Source organism: Orcinus orca, chromosome 5, assembly GCF_937001465.1.
Source record: "Orcinus orca chromosome 5, mOrcOrc1.1, whole genome shotgun sequence".
Lineage (NCBI taxonomy): Eukaryota > Metazoa > Chordata > Mammalia > Artiodactyla > Delphinidae > Orcinus > Orcinus orca.
In genome coordinates, this window is record NC_064563.1 from 93,533,460 (window position 1) to 93,555,848 (window position 22,389).

The window sequence follows — 22,389 nt, forward strand, 5'->3', positions numbered from 1 at the left end:
CGTACAACTTACTTGCTGCACGGCAGGCCAATAAGTCAGGGGATAGTGTTAGGGCCAGAATACAGACTTTTTGGAAAGCCAGCAGACCAAGAAGATGGCGGGCTAATGTCCTAAAGAGCTATCTTAATTCGGGGTACAATTCAGGCCTCTCTTCTGCTAAGGAAAAAGCGGGATTGCAGACTTCTTAGAGCCACTTGGCCTTGAAGGAAAGCATCACATTTCCTTCTCTGCTTGCTCAGGTGGGCTGGATCGCAGAGCTCCAGCAAAAAATTCAAGTAGTTAGCAGTTACTTTTACTTTACCACTCTTATCTCTGCTTATTCGAAAGGTTTCTAGGCTAAAAGTGAATTTATCTACAAGTAATGTCTGTAACTAACCCAGGACTACGGGATGGGAACTTTCTTAAGGGGACTTAATGAGCTATTCGGTCACAAGAAGCATTTCTTTAACGCTTAACTTTTGACCTGAAGGGCTAAAGTAGTAAAATACATAGGCTAAAGAATGAGGGAAACAGTTTCAATGTGGTGTTCTGTTCTTTGTTACAAAACCATAAATAGAGCAGTGGTTTGAGCCAGAAAACATTGTCAACAAGGATACATTGGAACACTAGGATAAAACAAAACCACCAACACAAATTCTCAGATTATTTAAATTAGCGACCTCAGACAAATCCTGGGAATCAAGCATGAGGGAATGGTGAGGAATTTTTAGAAGCATGGGTGATTAACCTGTTTACAGAAAGAAAAGTGAGAAGGGCAAGCTGTGGGATTTAATGATGACTACAATGTAATAGTTTACTCATAATATGTACACAAATCAAATCTTTGCTTTAACATATCAGAAGTCCTTGCTCTTTTTAAGGAGCCCTTCTGTGAATCTCTTAAATCACCGGCCGGTCACCGAAGGGCCAGTGGGGGCAGTATCTTGGGAAGAGTGGGATTGCTGGGCTCCTGGCCCACCTCTGACCCTTACTGCTGTGGACAAGGCTCATGACCTCTTTGTGTCAAAGTCTTCAATCCCAAAACTGAGGCAAAACCTATACTGCCTACGTTATCACTGAGCTCATGTGAAATAATGTTGGAGAAAACTTTGAAAATATGTGTAATAAACAGCCCACAAAGGGAGGGTATGTTTATCTGTAAAATGCAGGTAACACTGACCTCAGGCCCCAACAGAGATTAACTCTCCTTGTTATCAGCTCCAGTTATACTTCCAAACGACAAGACATGCCTACACGTGCAGGGGTTGCTTTCCTGCAATTTCTTGTCTTTTATTGACCTGAGTGCATCAGACATTCACCTTGCTGGTTGGGGCAACACTGGCCCTATGTAATGGTCGCCAGTCACAGAACAAAATTTATTACATGGGAATCATCTAAAGAGTTTTGACTGTCTTCTTAATCTAACCCAGGACACCTGAAAGGGAGCCCCAGCTCTACTTGACATTCAGAAGTGACCTTTGGTTACCTGGTTTCTTAGCTTCTCTTTGTGTGAGAGCCCTTAAAAATTGCAGTAGGCCACCTGGCTTTTTAACTTGTGTCATAATTGTTGCTGGTCATTAACCCCCTGGCTGCCCTGCAGCCTGTAATACTGTATCTGGTTGTCCGGCCTACAAGGTGACTGCAATTACTGCTGCTATTCATAGGACACATTTACTGGAAACAAATGACCATCTATTCGATTGTAAACAACTAGGCCAAAATCTCTTAATAAGGGTGAAAACCAAGGCTACTAACTTCAGAACTCCCAGCACAGACATTCTTAGGAAACATTTGTTGGTGATTAATAAAAATACCTCATTTGTTTAGCACTTTAGAACTTACAAAGCCTTTTCCCATATACCACCGATTATTAACGTTTTGGCTGAGTCTCTCAGGCTTTTACCTGTTAAAGATACCAACTGTCCTTCCTGATGTACAGTACATTTAAACTTAAGCTGTTGTAACTCATATGTTAACAAAATCTGTTGGAATTGTGGTTCTCAATTCTGGTTGCATACTAGAGGTGCAACTGAGTAGAACCCTGTGGGACCTTCCTGGGAGAGACCACCCCATGTCCTCTGCCTGCCTCTTGCTTACAGAAAACTTGAGCCTCTAAGGCCTTCCCCAGATTCCAAAGAGCACATTTAATCGGAAAGTGAAAAAAACGCAGAAAAAAAGGAAAACAGTCAAGCAAGACAAAATAATAGCTTAGCCATTCAAGTCAAGGACCTTTAGTTCCTCCTGAACCACACCCTTGAGCTCTTGGGCAGATACTGAAATGCCCACCAGGTGGAAGAAGTTAAACTGCCTGCTGACCATAAGCACGTAGATCCCCAAACTGGTTGGAACTAGAAGGTTGATGTTGACTTCGGATTACCTCACCACCAGCTAACTAGAAGTATGTCCACAAGCTGATCAAGCACTCAGCAACCTTCTCCCTCACCCTGTCTTTAAAAACCTTTCCCTAAAATCCACTGGGGAGTTCAGGTCTTTTGAGCATTAGCCGCTGATACGCCTTGCTTGGCCTTGCAATCAAACCCTGCACTTTGCTTCAGCACAACCCGGTATCGGTAGATTGGACTTACTGCACGCAGCTGAGCGGACCCAAGTTTGGTTCGGTAACAGAAGCACCTGGGGGTATTACAAATACCAGGGGCTGGGTCTCCACCTCAGTCCAACTGAATCAAAATGATGTTTTGTTTTACTCTGTCAGGGGGTTCAAATGTGCAGCCAGCACTGCTGTTATACCAGAAAGACCGCAGAGTGGTAGAAAACTGGGTTCTAGGCCCATTGGTACAAAGAGCTGTGTACCATGGATACATATAAAAAGGGAATTCTGGGTCCCAAACTATTAATTCAGAAACAGTTCCTCTGACTGTTCTTTTAGATACAGCCATAGTAAGAAAAAAAAGTGCTGAAGCCAGGAATTATATAGGTACACACTTTCCACCTTCTAGCCTGCTGGCGTCCACATCCCCACTTCTCCTAGTTACTAAAGAACTAAGGTCCAGCCTTCTCCATGGGAAATAATACAGTCTTAGGAGGCAGGCTGACTGAGTTAGGGTGAGGCTGGATTTTATTTTATCTGTTGCAGTATCAGTTGAAGGAGACAGGTGCTCGTAAGAAGAAACCTACATTGGCTAGTTGAAGAAGTTCCTTGCGGAAGGCTGCGGTTGCTATAGTCGGGGGCAGGTCTTCTGAAGTTAGCTTGTGCACAAGTGATCAAACTCGTACGATTATCTTGCCTTCTCCCAAACGTATGCGAGACTGGCTTCTAATTCACCGTGGGCCGGGTACGTTGCTGGCTGCATTCTGGGGTCGGATGGTCAAGGCTCCCTGATACCCAGGAGACCTATTAACAGTCAGGACCTTGTTTGACAAGGCTTTGTCCTAGAATCCTCAAATTTTGTACAGTCATGGCCAAGACAAGAACAACCATGTCTGATCTGCATAACAATCACATTATAGAACCAATTTACCAGGCCAGCATCATATTTCTCATATCACAGAGACAAAGTTCTCCTCAGGACATTCCAGCAATTCCATGGCTGAAAGAGACTATGTTTGCTGTTAGTAGAAGTGTCAGTAGGTGAAAATGAGCTAGGTCATAAATGCCAAACGTCATGTTTCCCTTAACAGGTTTTAAAAATTCACAAAAGTATTTAAAAAGTATTCACATGTATTTGATGTGACAGAGATGGCCCTTATTGCCTACTTTCTTTTCAGTTCCTAAAATGCAACATAAGTATCACTGACAATGGTTGATCAACAATATAATGTGCTTATACTCGCTCTCTGGGTTTCCTTCTGACCATCTGAGTAACCATTTTCAGGCAGAAATTTCAGTTCATATGTTGCTACTGACCTGCCACAGCTGGCAAAATGTCACTGAAGTGTCACATGTAAAAGAATGAAAACATCAGAATGTCTTTAGGTTAGGGACTGTGACGATTCATGAATTTTTCACAGATAGTGATTCTGTGAAAAGTAGCAGAAAGTTAATGCTGTTGAAGGGAATAGTTTTAATCTGGGCTAAAGTTTGGATTTTTGTTGGATTTGGATTATTTCCTGAGGGTGCACTAGAACAAATGGGGTTTTATGGCTAGTTGTTGTAATAACACTCATTTCTATTTCCACGATCTTAATGTTACTAGAACCCAGATGCTGCGCTTCATGGTTAATACTGTTAGGGCCTTGTTAGGGTTAAATGAGCTCCTATATGTAAAGCACAATGCCTGGCCCTATATGTATAGCAAAGATTACATCAACACCAACAGTTGTCACTGCCGTCATGATTATTATTATAATTGTTATTACTAGTCCAGTCCATTTTTCATCTGCAAAATGAAGGACTGTTTCCACCATTGAGACAAAACCCTAAAGAGAATGTCTCAAATATACTGAGATAGCTTTCAATATACGTATCTCAAGGTCACTCAGGCAAACAATGGTGGCGGGACCATATTGAGCCTAGCAGATGATATCTGCAGTGAGATTTTACCCGAAGGTTTTATAGGGTGGGGAGAATGGAGGAGTGAGGGCTGTAATGCAGAATGTAATGCAGGTGTGAAGCCCTGAAGATGGGGGGAAATGCTGAACCAAAGCAAGGACCAGCTGCACAGTAAAGGAAGGCTCTAGATTCCCAGCCAAGAGCGTGGGTGAAGACTAAGAACAGGATCGGCTGAAAGAGAACCAGTTTGTGTGCTGGTTCAGCCAATCAGCTATCCTGGAGGAGCAGCTGGGGATATTTCCTAGGGGAAACTGTAAGCAGAGAGAGGCTGTTCTCTATGGGGTGCTGGAGGCTAAACCATGGGCCAGGAGAGAGGGGCTAAGGATTCCAGAATGGACAGAGGTGTTCATCAAGCATGGGAGCAGGAGAGGGCAAGAGGAAGGATGAACACCTTCTGTCCTGCTGAGCCAGATGCCTACGGTGGCAGGATGAGGGAAGGCCTGGCAGTGGAGGCTCACAAGTCTCCCCTAGGCTGAGTGGCTTAGAGCACATGGCCAGCTTTACCTTGGGCAACACCAGGTATGAAGGAAACAGGCTCCAAGGTGCAGCATCTTCAGACGCTCTTGAGTTAGCTCACCTTATATGATTGCACTACCAAGTAGTTCACACGTAGGAATCCACAACAACCCACTGCACTGAACATGTCCCATCTATTCAAGTCTGCAAACACCTCTTCCAGAAAGAGAATTCAATTGTTATGAATTTTGAGGGCAATATTGGATGATATGAAGAAAAGTCTTAGAGTAAGGCTGACTGGATCTTAAATCCTGGATCTACCCACACCCCAGTTTTGCTCCTTTAACTAGTTTATTTAACGTCTCTGAAAATCAGTTTTCTCTTCTGTAAGATAAGAATAAGGCTACCTATAAGGCTGCTGTTAGAATGAGAGAGATGCATGGCGAGTGACCAGCACAGTCACTGGGACGTGGGCTACTCCCGACCTTTTCTTAAAATATATTAGTTGTCATTCTTATACTTAGTAATAAATAATAAAACAATTGTCTTCATATGCATATCAGCTTTATAATTTAACTTTCTACCTTCATTTCAAATTGATTATACTCTTAAAACAACTGTGATTTATGGCGGGGCATGAACGTCACCTGGAGATCACACATTCACCTGTGGCTTTCCCGTTGGACAAAAACACATGACTGATTTCCTGATTTTTTATTAGACTTCTAAAATTTCATCTCTTTATTGGTAGCAAAAACTTAGTTTTTAAATCTTTCACCTTTATAGATATAAAGTATACCTTATATTTTCTATACATTTTAGAGACCATGAGAAAGCTTAAATTTGAAGTTTCCATGCAATTTTTTCTCTTTCTCTCATTTGAACCCCCCTCTACAAAATGATAACATATTAATGGAGCCAAACTCCTTCAGGAACCTGAGAAACTGTCACGTTTCCATATTTTGACCCCTGTTTAACTCTTCCCTGTAATCTGCTCCATCCTAAGAACAAGATATATAAATCTATATACATGTTGGGAGTAAAATTATTTTTGTACATAGGCTCCCAAACTCTCCTTTCCTGAGGCTCACCAGAATGGCTTTGTCTGCACCCAATTTTCCCCTCTCCTTCAACCTCAAAGGAGGATCCTGCCCTTGCCAAACTCATTTTTTAGGATTTTGTGATGCAGAATTATGAGAGAAGTTGGTGGAAGAAAAGAATGAAATGTTCTCATGGTAGGGCTGGCAGTGAAGGAATAGGGCCGTGGAGATCGCTGAAGACTGAGCAGCAGGGTGTACGTGGAGGAACAGATGGGAGAGGAAGGCGGTGTTGTGAAGAAACCCATAAATGTCTTGCAAGTTGTGTTCTTTCCAGAAATGAAGGACTTGCTGTTATTTTGAAATTAATTTTTGATGGCTGGACTGTATTCATGACTATGTCATTATTCTGAGACTGAACCATGTGGGTCATAATTTTTCTAATTAGTCTTAATAAGGTTAAATTCATGTGAGACTAAGCCACAATGATAAGAGCCACTTGGAGTGATGGTTAGATGTTAACATTGCCTACGTAGAGACACGGATAAGAAAAACAGCGTAGGTCCGTGGTTCGCAGATCTTAGGATACATAAGAGGCACCTGAGGATCATTTTACATCTTGGACCCCATCCCAAGTAGTTTTGATGCTTTGTTGGGGTCCGAGTCTAGGAATCTGCATATTTCATTGTCCCCACATGATTCTGACCCAGAGTGTTTATGAACCCCATTCTGGCTCAAGGCCAGTAAGTGTCAGTCTTCTCCAGAGTTCTGTGTGCCATGGGGGCTCCTGTAGCTCAACCACAGAAATATAATCTTAGCAGTGTTCTTTTGGATTGGCCCAAAGAAAAGTCTCTAGACGTTTTCTATTGCATGCTTCCTAGTCATTTTTGCAGAGACATCTCGCCTTCTCTGGGGCTCTTTATCTCCCCTCACCCTTCTTTGTAATCTATAGATCAACTGAAGACAAGAATTGTTTTTTTCTGTTTTACAGAACAAGCATTTATCTAAAACCCTCTCCAACACGAACACAAGCTATTAAATTACATTCACCGGGGTTGTCTCACCAATGCAAATTTCTACAAAATCTTAATAGGACGATAATTGGAAAAAAGAGTAGTAGGCTGCGGATTGTAAGGATTAATTTGCCTGACTACATAACAGAATGCTGCAATGAAAACACGAAATGTTTTGCTTACAGGAGCCTTTGAATGAGGCTGCATCTGTCTAAGTAGAAATGTTTCCTCACCCATAATCAACTTTGGCTGTAGATTACCCAGGTTGCCCATTTGTAAACCACACAATGAAAATATTTATGCTTGTCTCCTGGTAGGGTTTGCCTAGAGCTTTCAGAGCCTTGATTGGAAGGTGTTAGGACCACCCACCCATGGTGCCTCATCATAAAATACCAAAAGTTCTAAAGACAACATTGCTCAATCTAGCCTGTCGCCATTCATCATGCAGGTGACACAGAAAATTGTGATCCCTGAAGCGGGACTCAATGTGAAATGAATCATCATGAAATATATGATTTTGTGGAAACGCTGGAATATCAACTTGCCAGCTCAGTCCTCACAGGGAAGATGCTTCTGTGACCTTTTGATAAACATGCACAATAACTACCCAGGAAATGGCTGTGTTGATTGGTCAGCCCTGGAGACACAGGAGTAAGAAGACCTAGGAGCAGATGTACCCATGATTAGATACTGTTCCACCTAGCTTATATCCTCCATACCTGCCCATCCTGTAATGATCATGTCCCACCAAATCTGGAGATGATAACTTGAAGATGATATTCATCTTAAATAAATTTCAACTCTATAATAATGTATTTCCCTTGTCTCAGCCATAGCTCTGCTAGGGATTAATAAGTGAAGCGGTAGCAAGCAATAAGAAAGGCAGAAGGAGAAAAGGTAAAACCACTTAACGTTTTGGATACTTGAGCCAACTTCCTTTAGGAAACCATTCTACCGGACTCCTATCTGTTAGCAGATGTCTTATCTCTTAAAAGACATATTAATTATTGATGGGCTAAAGATGCCTGTTGTAAAAATCTAATACCCAAAGGTAGTGAAATGATTTTTAAATATTTTCTTTTTTTTCTTTCTTTCCACAGTGTAGAAAATTTTAAAGTGTAATACATTTTGAAGACAATGCTATAGTGATTAACACACTGGCTTCCAATATCTGAGATGTTGTTGTTGTCTTAAAAAAAAAAAAAAAAAAGCATTAACCAGCCAAACAGGCTTGCTTCACATCCAGAACTGCTGGTGGTTTCTCAGTTACTTTTCTTAGAGACTTGGGGGAACTAGACTTAAAAGCTGAAGACTCAAATCAAACACATATCACTTTACAGACCAATAAGCCTAAAGCCCTTTATTTCCAAGGGAAAGGGGTACGTTATATCACATGCTGTTTTGTAAATAGGACTTGATATCCCAAATATTCCAAAGAGAATGCAGCAGATAGCATGTTTTCCTGGGCTGAAGATGCTACCATCAGCAGCTGAAAGCACATGGAGAAACAGTGGAGAGTGAATCAGACACCTGCCTAGAGCTGGCCACCTTTCTCAAAACAGCTGAGCCTTTGGCTGAGCAAGGTTTGAAGTATATGATTCTTAAGAATGGCACGGGCTGTTTCTGTTTTCAACTGAGAATGTTTTACAGATTTAAAACAGAACGAGGGGAACTACCTGAGCTTGCACCCCTTAAACAGTCTTTTCTAAGATTGAATATAACAAAAATCATTATTAAAAAAGAGGCTAGGGGACACACAGTTTTTGAAGCACAAGCCTACTGTGTCCCCCTCTGCCTGGCAAAGCAATAAAGTTATTCTTTTCTACTTCACCCAAAACTCTGCCTCTGAGATTCGATTTGGCACCGGTGCACAGATGCCAAGATTTTGGCTTCACTGGTATATGTCTGCATTATTTCCTTTCAGGTACTTTGATTGAATATGAAATGAGCTAACATGTAAAAGTGATTATCTGAGGGATGCTGCTCCCTCCCCTCCCTCCCTCCCTCCTTTCCTCCCTCCCCCCCTTCTTCCTTCCTTTCTTTCTCTTTCTCTCTCTCTCTCTTTCTTTCTTTCTTCCTCTTTTTCTTCTTTCCACCAGGACCAGGGGAAATTTCTTCCTATACTGCACATTAGGTCCAAGATTAAACCAAATCTGCCATGGCTTCAAGTTCAAGGCTCTTTCTGCTTCACAAACCTCTTGCTGTTACAATCTCTGAAAACCATGTCTAATACAAAAATGTTTCTGAATTTTGAATCTATTGGAGTCATAATGTCATGTTGATATGCTTTTGGAGAATTTAAGAGGTAAGGCTGAATTCAACTTCTTACTGAAACCGAGCAAGACCCTGTGGGGCCCTCCTGAGCACAAAAGCCTTTCCAGGTCCCCTATTTCTTATTTCCAGGGTAAAGGTTTCAGCCTCCTAGACCTGCCCTGAGTTCCAAAGGGCCGATTCAAACAGCTACTAATCAAGGAAAGAGGGAATGCAGTAACAAAGGAGGAACAATCAAGAAACTATAGTGCAGCAATTACAACAGGATCCTGGTCCCTCCTCAAGAAGAAAAGAAAAAAACAGAAAAAAAGAGGCTAATAAGGGGACTTCCCCGGGGGTCCAGTGGTTAAGACTTCGCCTTCCAATGCAGGGGGCACAGGTTTGATCTCCCCTGTGAGGCCAAAAATTTTTTTAAAAAAAGGAGGCTAATAAATTTTGATTCATACTGAAAATGATGCAATTAAAAGGAATCCTGGAGATTAGCAATCCAAAAACTTCCACCAGTTTCTCTAAAACAGTACAGAATTTAGCTACTTGGTATGTTTCCCTTCAATTAAAAATTCGTTCCTGGTCTTCTTGCTGAGTGGACGACAAAACCTGAAGATATTCAGAAGAAGACAACTGCTGTAGGGTGCTCAGTGGTGAGGACTCAGCCTTCCATCATGGCATTTCAGAACCGTTTTTTTTTTTTTGTCATAAGAAGTAGACATTTTCTCTAAAAATGTACTCACCTATTTAAAGTTACTTGTTTTTGTACACTTTATACCCATTTAAAAAAATTAAGTGCCAGGGAAAATTTTATGCCAAAATCTTGTGGGTTGTATTAAATTGTACTGATGGTCCTGCTCATGAATGACGACTTTGCAAATAAAAAATAATTGGTCTTAAATATTTATTTTCCTTTCCACCTTGCTTTCCATAGGATGGATGTATTGCTGCTGTAAATCTAGTAGTACAAGGAAAAATGAAGCAAAACTTCTCCATGATGCAGATGGAAATGGTTCTATTGACAAAAGGGAACTACTGAACATCTTCGTGGTAAGTGAAGTAGTAAAGTATCCTTTTCAGGACATTATATAGTTAATTCAATTTTCTTCCCTGTGGAGTCAGTGACAGTTCCCTATGTGGTCGGCTATTCTCGGGATATACGTTTGGAATGGCTGAAGCAATGTCAGTTTCACCATCCTGTTGGTTACTGAATGTGCAATTGTGTATAAGCATTTTCTTCTGGGTGCAGTCCACTCTGACGCTTACAAACTTAGCAGGGTATTGAGATGAAAAATAAACATGATGATGGGCTTCCCTGGTGGCGCAGTGGTTGAGAGTCCGCCTGCAGATGCAGGAGACGTGGGTTCGTGCCCCAGTCCGGGAGGATCCCACATGTCACGAAGCAGCTGGGCTCATGAGCCATGGCCACTGAGCCTGTGCGTCCGGAGCCCGCGTACCGCAAAAAAAATAATAATAATAATAAAGTAAACATGATGTCCTAAAACAACTTATCATGTTTTCTCTGCCTCGGTGCAGAAAGTCTGTGGGAGCAGCTAAAATACAAGATGGTTTATATAGCAAAAAGACATGGACAAAGAATAAAGGTACCTGAGGAACTAATCTTTCTGGGAGCTTGACTAAAGTATTTTCTAATAGATAGCTCAAGGATCTCAGAGATCCTTTCCACCTCTAAAGTTCAAGGAGTCCCTTTATAAATCTTACCCCCGCACCCTCTGCCAGTGGAATGAGGATAGTGATTACCATGGTATGAGATACAATGGATCCCAGAGTAAAAGAGTATTAAGTGGGACACTGTGCCTGAATAAAGATATGAAGTAAAATAAACATTATGAATGTAATACACTGAATTTGTAACACAGAATCAGAACTAGAATCAGATAGCTTAGAAATGATCTGGTCCAAATGCTCTCATTTATAGATGGAGCTGAGTCCCAAACATGATACATTGTATAAATCTTAGCAAAAATGTGAGGAAACATCAATGGGTAGAGCTACAATTATGACTGAATATTTTAACAAATGGACAAAGCTGTTAAAAATTTAAAACTATTTTAACGAATGTATAGTTAACCAATATATGAAAAGAATTCAAGAGTATGATAATACTAGTATTGCTTCCACTTTAATCTCATCAGAAAGAGTACTAAGATATATTTTGTAGTTGAACTTTGTAAGCATTAACATTCAGAAATTCTGCATACATACTATATGTTGCAACACAAAATTGGGAATCTAAAATATTCTATAGAGAATTCCCAACCCCATGTAAATTTTCAAATATCCTCTTAAATATACTTATTTTAAAAACATTAAATAAGTAATACAGCATACAAGTATTAGGGGTGCCTCCAAAGCAGTACTCAGATCAGGGGTTTGTATTCTGGGATCTATGGATCTATGGCCTTTAGGAATCCTTGGCCACCCCCTTGGAATCAAGGGCAAAATTTTGCCTGCACGTGATCCATTTTCTTCAGGGGAGGGAGAGGGTCATCAGATTCTCAAAAGAACTAGGAAGAACAAAAGGATAAAAGTGATTATTTTCTAAATCTTACAGGAAAATTTACATAGGTTTTCATTAGTTAAAATGTGTAGCTTAGTGAGTCAAGGAAAGAGAAATATTAAGTAGCTAGTTGAGTTTTTCCTTAAAATGTTTAGAAAGAGAACAAAATAAAAGTAGGGAAACAAATAATAAAAGCACAGAGCAGAAATTAATTTAATAATTGGATACTATATGTCTTTGATTAAATCAATAAAGATTAAAAACAATAAGATGTAATTCTGTCAAGGGCACTGTGAGAAGAGCGCCCTTACACACTGTGGAGGGAGCATAAATGGATATAACATTCCTGGAAACTGGGTGGTCTGCATTAACAGGCTAAAATTTATCTTCATTTTTAGGGTCAACGTTACTTACTTTTGGTCAGGAAAAACAATAATTAATGTTGCCATAGATAAACGTTCTATGATTTTACATCACAAAATCATTTAACATAGTACAAATAAAAAACAACCTAAAGGAGGGTAATTTTAAAATTAATGCAATGGAATATGTACTTATAAAAAAAATCAGTGGTCCTACAAACATACTCTCTATATAATGGCAAATGAAAGAAAAACAGGGTAAAGAATAATACATACTGTATAACATAAGTTCTCTCAACATATGATAACAGGATGTTAAAATGGAATTCAGCCCAGGTATCAAGAGATTCGAAGGAAGTACTAGATTATAGGCAGAATTTACAATGGAAGTAGTTACATCTTAATCTCACTTTAAGGGTATGAAATGGTCAAGATGAGGGTTTTGGAGAAGGACTACTGGAGAGGATTTCTTGTGTGAAAGCCCCCACGTCAGTAGCATGAGGGTTTAAGGAGACCAGTGAGGTGTGGCGTGCCCTGCAGTTTGGGGAACATGATGTTGCAGTGTCTGAGTCACACGTGAGAGATCTAAAGAGCAGACCGTGGCAGCAGAGTAGCAGGATGCATTCCTGGAATCTGCTGGGACAAAGGATGCTTGGGTTTCTCCATGGATCAGCTATGGGCCACTGAGAGAAGACGCTGGCAGAGAGCTGTCTTGGATCTTGTCCAGCTGAGCCACTTGGAGAAGTGAGGAATCCTCAGAAGAAGAAAGCTGGAGGTAGATCTGGAGAGTGGTTCTCAACCAGGAGCGACTTTCCACTCCTATTCCCCCAGGGGACACTTGGCAAAGTGTGGAGACATTTTGGTTGTCAACTGGAGAGATGGGGAGGGTGTGGTGCTACTACTATCTATTGTTTAGGGACCAGGGATGCTGCTAAACATTCTACCATGCACAGAACAATGCAGAGCGAGAAAGAATTGTCGAGTCCAAAATGTCAGTGGTGCAGATGTTGAGAAACCCAGACTTGGAGCCTGTAGAGGGAGCCTCAAGGGGTCAGCTGGAATAGGTAGAAATAGAAATACCATTCTTGCATATATGCTCAACAAAAATTTGTGTACATGATCATCAAAAGACCTGACCAGGAGTGTTCATAACAATTTTTGTAATAACCAAAAAGTGGAAATAGCTCATGTACATCAACAGTAGAATGGCTTTAAATTGTGGTATATTTTCCCAATGATATACTATAAAACAATGAGGATAAACAAACTATTGCTATGTACAACAACATGCATGAATTCCACATACTTTAAAAAAAGTGCGTGACTCATGTCTAGGGAGTTGCAGGAGAGTCTCAGTAGTGAAAAGGGTGTGGGAGGCCTCAGAGAAATAGTGGTCTTTAAACATCTGCTGTCCGGAGAGCTCTGAAACTATATGATCATGACAGTACCTGCCAAGTCAGGGCTCTCCTGGTCCCCTTTTCTCTCCTCTCTCCTGCTGTTCACACTCAGAGGGGTCAGAGAAGGGCTTAGTAAGATGCAGGAGAAAGAGTAGATGTACTAAATGAGGAAGGAAAGAAGGAAACAAACCATGCCTCCTTGCCCCACCCCCATGCTTCTCCTAGAAGAAGAGGGAAAGTATGAGGCATCCTGACGTCTCCCTTCAAATTATTATCCTCTTAGGCCTCATCAATCTTCCAGTCAATCCTTCACTCTCACTTATATTGCCTGGAGTTGGGTGATGGACAGATTCTAGAAATTTCATAATCTTTTCTTATGACTTATGCATGCAGTCTAGTATCACTTAAGGATGTGGGAATACTGGATGCCTAGCCTAATTTTCAAGGCTTTCGGAGCCTCTGCAGAGACACTGAGAAACCTTAAAAACTTTCATCTAATAGGCTACCTGTATCTAACCGTTACTCTTGTATTATTTGACTGTGAGATCTTAGCTTGCTAAGGCCAAGAGTGGTGCTTTGCCACTGTTCATTATGATTGATCCTTGGATTCAGGATTAGTAATGCTTGGGAAGCAGCAAGAGGGAGTTCTATTTAAGACCATGCCTCTAATTGAAATATGTTGCCAGCAGTTTTTCTAAAGATTCCTTCATGTTCAATCAGGATAGTTATGTTCAAATTCCCAGATGACTAATCCATTCTCTCTCTGTCTCTCTTTCATTTTATTAGGAATTTCTACATCAAATATGGGTCATTTAATTTACTCACCTGGGGCAAGGGTGGGGGTGGGGGGGGGAAGGGTGGTTGAATCGTCTCTCTAGGAAAGCTGGAAATGTCATTTTCCCTGCGTCCCCTGATAGCTTTTACGATGAAAAGTTGCTAGTGGAGTGTGAGAAATTCAGTGTCCTTCCAAGGCATGCGTATCTGTCTTCCCAGCTGATCACTCTGCAGAAGGGCACAAAAAAAACCAAAGGTGCCAGTGGCAGAAGCCAGAGAGGAAGGATTAGATGCTTACAGAGCATCCTTTTATATTCATCTTAAGATCAAAGATAATTAGTCTAAAATGAGAACACTGTTTTCTGAGTCCAGAATTCTTATGACAGTTACCACTTCGATGTTTTCTCCAATGGGCTCTTAGAATCTTTTGTTACTTAATATGTTGAATGGATCCCTTTGTTCTGTAGAAAAAACCTAGACTATACTCAGTTCATTTGATTTCCAAGCCTCATTACCCAGAACTGATATACAATCTTTTTATTTGTTTTTAACAACTGAAACAGGTTGGATAGCAAAACTGACATAAACAATTGCCCCAATTCTGTCACATTGGGGTAAGAAATGTCACAAAATGAGTTTGCTTCCAGAGGAGTTGAACTCTCTGATTTAGTTTCTTTGCAGGCACTACAAGCCCTCAATGGCCAGCAAACTCTGAATCTTGAAGAATTTACCAACTTGGTATTCCATAAGATGGATACAAACGATGACAGCAAAGTAGCTACTTACCTTGGTCTCACTTTTCTTACTGAGCAGGAGTTAGTGGCAGTGTGCGAGATGCCCCATTTAGACAAAAGCATGAACCTTTCAAGCAAACCCCACTTGTAATATCACTGGGGCTTCATAATTTGACCGGTACAGTGTTCTCCAGTTGATACAATTGAATTGAATAAATATTTATTGACCATATTTATACTTAATGCACAGGGATTGAGACTTTGGTATATATAAAGAAGAGTAAAGGGAGATAAAAGGAAAAAAAGTTAGAGAATAGGAGATGAAGGGCCCTCTGCTGTTTGCTCTGGGAATTTCTTTCTACTGGAGGCTTCTCATCAACTTACGAATAAACTTGTTTTCCCTCCTAACTTCCATTATGCCATCTTCTATCAGATTTTTCCTTCCCTTTGACAGTACATTTCTGGAAAGAGTTGTCCACACTTGCCTCCACTTCTGCTCTATCTTTTCTACATTTCTACTCTTTCTGCTCATTTCTTCAGCTGCGTTTTTTACCTGAAAATCTGGTCTCCTCTTTATCTCAGAGAAGGTGCGCTTCTTCAGAGGTAGGAGTGAGAAGGGAGGATGCTTACACCAAATGGCTTTAATCTGTAAACTGGGAGATGAGCATATTGATTTGAGATGGAGGCATCATATCTAGGGATGATCCTTGAGAAACAGAAAGCTTGGAATTGTGGAAAATATGATGTTAGTAAGATTAAAAAGGGGTGGGGTTTCCCTGGTGGCGCATTGGTTGAGAGTCCGCCTGCCGTTGCAGGGGACACGGGTTCGTGCCCCGGTCCGGGAGGATCCCACATGCCGCGGAGCGGCTGGGCCCGTGAGCCATGGCCGCTGGGCCTGCGTGTCTGGAGCCTGTGCTCCGCAACGGGAGAGGCCACAACAGTGAGAGGCCCGCGTACCGCAAAAAACAAACAAACAAAACAAATGAACAAGTCAGTTCATATGAAAGCTTGCAGGGAACAGATTCAGACCACTCAGAGTTGATAAGGAGGCTAAGTAAAGCTAGAAAAGAACCAGAAAAATGGAGAGAGGAAGGCCCGGTGAGGCCAGTGAAAACTTTATTTGGAATATGCATCCGAAAATGGTAATCATCAAACAGGAGAAATGCCAGAGATTTTGTCGTATTTTGTTTTCATTTTTAATCCCAGAGGTGCTGCAGGATGGCAGGGGTTGGAGTAGAGAGGATAAACCATTCAACCCAGGGTCAAAATCGTTGCTCAAAGGATGAGTATTCTGGAAGTAGACGGAACGTCATGAACATTTAAGACTTAGCATCGTAAGTGAATTTCAAAAGGACAGGTCAAGAATGTTTGAAAATATGCATAGATCCTGCTTGTAGTGCTGGCAGCGGGCGGGGGAGGGGGGGAATAGGAAAAGTGACTTTCCATAGAGAAGTATGAGGGTGGTTCAGTTCGAGGAGTCGGAAAACATGTTCCAGAAAACAGAAAATTGTGCAGGACTTTTTGTTTCCTATCTGTGCTGCTTCCTCAAGAACAAAGTATAAGGAACCAATAAAATGGGGAATGTAGTTGGAAGGGGCCTAGAAATAGAAACAGCTGAGTTGAAAAAGGATGCGAATCTGAAAGAGAGAAGGAGTTGGGCTCAGGCAACTGAGGTTACCTGCAATTCGGGAACGAGGATCTTTGACCTGTAAGAGTATCTCAGAAGGAAGAGGATACATTATGATTTCTGGCCAGTTTACAGATCTAATCACACAAATCATTTCCTCTGATATAAAAATTTGTATTTGAAGAAAAAAAATTGGCTTTTATAAAATGAAGATATCAAATAAACTAGTTGCACTCTGGAGTAACAATGAACCACTGTTTCTTGGCAAATGCATATACGGAATTAAAACTGATAGAACTTGCTTTTACATGGAAATTATTGGAGACTGTTGTATTGTCTCGTCAAGGGACAGTGAGGTCATTCCACGTATCAAGAAAAAAGATGCTAAGATTGTTCTGTTGAACACAGACAGCTCGGTGCACCAGAGGACAAGGAAGAGAGAGTAATGAAGACATAGAGGGCTGATATTTGCAGAAGTGTAAAAGGACTTTGCCAGTATTTGACAGAGGAGAATAAAGTGCTTCACTCACACGTAAAGGGAAAGTGAACATCACAGAGAATATTTGCAGTTGTACAAGCCTAAGTATATATACCTCAAATAAGATTTCTGTTGTTATCATTGTTTTCGAAACATCAGTGTTGGGAGAAATGGAGATGTTTGATGAGGTGTGCCAGAATAGCGTTGCCTATGTGACAACATACATCTTTTTTGATTTCTCAAAATAAAAAGCAGCAAGCACACCGTTGGTATCTGGTGATCCAATGAGTATTGAAACCAAAGGTCCCCAGCACACCCAGATAAAACCAAAACAACTTCAGGAACGTATATGAAAATCCCAATTTGAATGCCAATTGTCTGCAAAAGAATGACCAACATCAAATCCGTTGGAACAGAAAAATACACAATAGCTATAGAATTCTAGACATAATTATCATGTTCATTAGCAAATCAAAGTTAGAAGATTAATCAAAAGAGAGGTATAGGGTTAATGCTAAGATAATAAAACGCTGAAGAGCCGTAAGCTCCATGAGGGCAAGAGCTATTCTGTTTTACGTACTTTGGTATTTCCTGTGCTCTCACACTTTCTGGCACATAATAGGTGCTCCATAAATAGTTGTAAAGTGAATGAGTGTCTGATAAGATGTCATATGAAAAGCAAATGAAGAAATAAAGAAGAAACAAGAGCAATATGCAATGCTATCTGTAGGAAGAAAGGCCTCTAGGAGACAAGTTTGGAAATTAACATATATTTGAAAATGCATTGCAAGTGTCAAAATATAAACACAGATAGATTAGCAGAAGTTAATTACCAGTGGAAAGTAGCACTGGGGGGGCCAGAGAGAGGTTAAAGGGAGATTCTTTCTTTTTATTACACTTTTCTGTAGGGTTAGTTGTTTTTTGTTTTTGTTACCATAAGCATGTATCATTGCTATAATTCAACAAGTTAGTTTTTATTTTTATTTTATGAACAAAAGCATCCAGGAAGGAGATCTTGAAGAGAATCACAAGGACAGAAAATTGAAGCTCAACATTCAATATTATTGAAGAATGAAAACAGAAGGGACCTCAAGACAAGTCAGGATACATGATCAAGCATGAAATTCTGCAGACTTTACTTGGAAGTATAGCAATTGGCATGCTACCATGCGCCGCTTAGGAGTCGTTCTTGACATGATTTAGGAAGATTTATAGATACTGTTCACAACCTCAAGAGCAGAAAGTGTCCAGACGACAAAGCGCCAAATAGCCCAGGGACAAAGGAGACTTAAGTGGCTCGTAATAATAAACCATGAAAGTGAAAAGAGAGGAAATGAAAGGTTATTGAGCAGATATTTGGAGTAAAAGAAAACAGGGACAGAACATAATGGAAGACCTTTTACTGAGCGACTAACCAGAAAGACCAGTGTTTTAGACTGGAACACCATGGAATCAAACTGGGAAACTGGGAACTACCAGGAGATAATAGGGAATCAAGTTTCCTTATAAAAGAGAAAAAACTGCAGCGTTTAACACTGCTATAAAATGCTGCTAAATGCCTCTAGTGCCACCTTGCTAATGAATACAGAACTTGTCATTTAAAATCCTGCATCCTCCCTTGAAAATCTGGTCATTCTCATCTCCTGAGACACTCCAGTCCCACCTTTGCTAATTTCCCAGCCCCAGCACAAATTTTCATGAAGTTCTTATTTGAAAGAATTGAAAAACAATTCCTTGACACAGGTTGGCTTCTTTTCTAGGTTGACTTCTTTAGAGCAAGAAATGCTAATGTGAGCGTGTACGGTAAATTTTGACTTTTTGGAGGGAGGAGGCAATTTTTTGGTAATGTTATAAAAACATTTAAGATATTAACGGGAAGAAATACATGATCCATAAATATCAACAAAATAACCAGATTGCAAAAACAAGACTAAAGACAATATTCGAGCAGCTGTCCTATCACCAATAAAACTGCTGAACTTGGTAGTGAGTAATGGAAAAGCATCCATAACACTGAACTTCAGAGTCCCCAGGAGGAGCGAATGTGTTCACCAACACGACAAACAGCCCTGAATAACGTGGATGTAAATTATGTGCATATGTATATTTCAACATATAAAAACGGTGCAATTCTGAATTATGCCTGACAAAGATGGATATGTGTTTTTAAATAGAAAAAAAAATAATGAAAACTCAGACATGATTTTAGGTCCTTCTGAGTCCCATGATCTCCAGCTCGGTCATCTCTCAGCAGCTTCAGCTCTTGGCTGGTCGATCTTTTGATGGGAAGCTTCTGGATCTGCACAGGCAATCCTTTCTAGGGGGACCCAGCAACCAACCTTCTAATTTGTCTGGGCATAAATCCACAGGCAAACTGAAGAGGATTAGGAAGCAATGTGTAAGAATATCAGAAGAAGGAAAGCAATGCATCAGCCTAGGATTTCTGAGCACCTTCCACATTCACAACCCTGGTTGGCTGTGCTGGTGGGGCCGTGTAGTGAAGGAAATGGCCGTTGTAGTCAGGGCTTGATAAATGTTTGGAGAATGAATGAATGAATGCTAAGACTTAGAAGGAAAAGAGCGAGGAAAACTTCAAAATAAGTATTTAGAAATAGTAAGCATCATAAGTTGCTATAGGTAGAGGTTGGCTTAATTTGGAAAAGAGAAATTCTTTTTTGGTAAGTGATAACGTGGAAAAAGCAAATATGCAGAGTTCATGGTATTTTGAAAAACGTGATGAAACATCAGCGAAAAATTCCATCTTTTAAGCTGTTAAAAGAGAAAATCTTAAAAGTTGTCATCACAAGAAAAATATTTGTAACTATGTGAGGTGATGGTTATTGACGAAACTTACTGTGGTAATCATTTTACAATATATACATATCAAATTATTATGTTGCACCCCTTAAACTAATATGTCAATTATATTGCAATAAAAAGAATCCCCAAAGAGCATTTTCTTTCTTCTCTTTTCCACATCAGTAACCTGCATTGCTTTTCAACACAGGCAACTATCTCCCAGCACCTTCCAATACAGCTTCTTTCCTTGCCAGCAGTGAGAATGGAGAAGTGTTATTATAACTAAGTGGTCAAAACAGATTTCAGCTCCCCTATCTCCACTCCCACTTCTCTGTGGGTCATGCTGAGTCCCTAGAAGTTTGAAACATCTTTTGGGTTGTGAACTTAGCAGTCAGTGTGTTTTCCCTTTGCAAAGGATGGTTATTCTTCTGTTAGCTATGATCCCCCTGACTTTCCCTGGGATACATAGGGAATTCTAATCCTACCTGCTGTTACCGGGGTTTTGCACAGACTTCTTTGGCATAAGGAAAACATAAGGAACAAAGATTAGATTTCTCTGTAAAAAAAAAAAAAAAATAGACAAAACATATATTAGTATTTTGCCATGGAAACCAAAAGGAAAGTATCTTATGAGAATGTGATGATTTATGCTTTATATTTGAGCCACTATTGTGGCGTTTAGATATTTGTCTTTATCCATTAAAAAGTACAGGGACAGTATAACACTTGCTTTCACTTCCTGCTGACTTTCTGCCTCAGGGGCATGTTCCCTAGTTAGTGACTCAGTGTACTTCGCTTGTCCTTGGTTGACCTCCCACCAAGCCACAAACCCTATTAAGTACAATCTTAAGATCAGAAAATTCATCTGTACCTTTCAACTTGAATATGCCCATTATTACAATCCAAATGATTTAAATCGAGAACCCCTCATGCCCAACCCCCAAATGTTGAAAAGTTGTCTTGTAGGATGAGGGTAGTGGGAAACAAGGCAGCAGGTGCCCATGGGTATAAGGCGATAGTTTTATAGCACTGAGCTGGTCAGCATAGACCTAAGGCTTAAGTCAAGGTGATACAATGAGAAATCAAAAAATCAGAAAAGGAGAGGAGAACTAGGGAATGAATAAATGTTTAACCTTCTGCACAGCTTTGGATGGTCCTTGAAATTATTTCCTCAGGGAGAAGAATATTGAAAACAGCCTTGCAAACAGTCATTTCCTTCTGATCTTAGAAGTCTGCAATTTTCATGCTCCTATGACTTGGTCATAGCTTCAAGATTAAAGATCAAATAATCAATATCGTGTAGAGATGTAAATGTATATGTGAACACAGGTACATTACCTGATGTTCTCAACTCAAAATGAAAAGAGATTTTATTCGTCACCTGTATTTTCACCTAACAACCCTACCATTGAATGCTTTTCTATATAAGGATATTCAAGGAATTGAGAGTCTGGTTGAGATGAAAGGATATAAAAAGATGAATGTCAATAAAAATGCCAGTGAATATATTGTATATGCTAGTGGGTGGTATTAGACAAAGGCTCTTGCTAATTGTTCTTTTACTATTTTCTGGGAGAATTGACTTTAGAAGAATTTATCAATGGCATGGAAAAAGAATAGCATCTTCTGGAGGTTGTTTCCAAGAGTTTCGACCTTTCCAATGTACTGAAAGTAATCTGTGTTGGGAAACAGCCAGACAGACATAGGAGAGAGGCTTCTTCCAAACCATCTGACAAGGCTTGTCTAGGGAAGGTGAAAATGAAGTGGCTATGGGAATGCCTTAGCCAGCCTTCAGTGGATACAAATCTTTCAGTGGAGAAGAAATGTGATTTTCTGTACATACATGCTATTGATTTCAGGTTTTTATTATCATTGGTATCCGCTTATGAATCACCCACTTAAGTCCCACAGAGACTGTCATAAAGATCCTAGACAGAAGCAGTGTTGCTTCTGTTTATACTTTAGTCCTCTCTCCGCAGATTAGAATGGGGTGATTAAACTGAAGGATTGCCTCCATAGCTATCAGTTCAAAATAGAGCTCGCATGTATGTTTTCTTGCCCACCTCAGTTGGTCTGCATCTTGAAATAGAACTGGATTATCTGGGCAGTGTCTCCACAGTTTAGCATTCTTAGACTAAACGTGCATTTGGCACATGTGTTTGCTGCCTCATGGCTCTTGTCGCATTTGTATATTATAAGTGACTGAGTTCTGGTCTGTTGAGAAACTTTTTTTTTTTCCTGCCCTTTTTCTCCTCCCTTACTCTGAACGCTGTCTTGAATCAGTAGTAATGTCCTGCTCCGAAGGAAAAGTCTCAAACTATGTAGTAAAAGGAGAAAATTTCCAGCTGGGCAATGAGAATGTTTCCATCTGATTTGTTAAAAATCTGGGTCCAATTGTGCACGAAAATGCGATGCATCATCTGTAATTATTATGCCAGTTGGA

At 40.3% G+C, this 22,389-nt stretch overlaps 1 protein-coding gene across 1 annotated transcript in view; it reads left to right on the forward strand.

Annotated features, from left to right (window-relative positions):
• The window catches only part of GUCA1C (guanylate cyclase activator 1C), a 33,244-nt gene extending 11,592 nt beyond the window's left edge, over positions 1 to 21,652 (forward strand). Inside the window, 4 exon segments of the mRNA XM_004286880.2 lie at positions 10,189 to 10,240; positions 10,243 to 10,304; positions 14,990 to 15,123; positions 21,523 to 21,652. Coding sequence (XP_004286928.2) covers positions 10,189 to 10,240; positions 10,243 to 10,304; positions 14,990 to 15,123; positions 21,523 to 21,652 — 378 coding nt within the window.
• Positions 21,653 to 22,389: the final 737 nt, after the last annotated feature.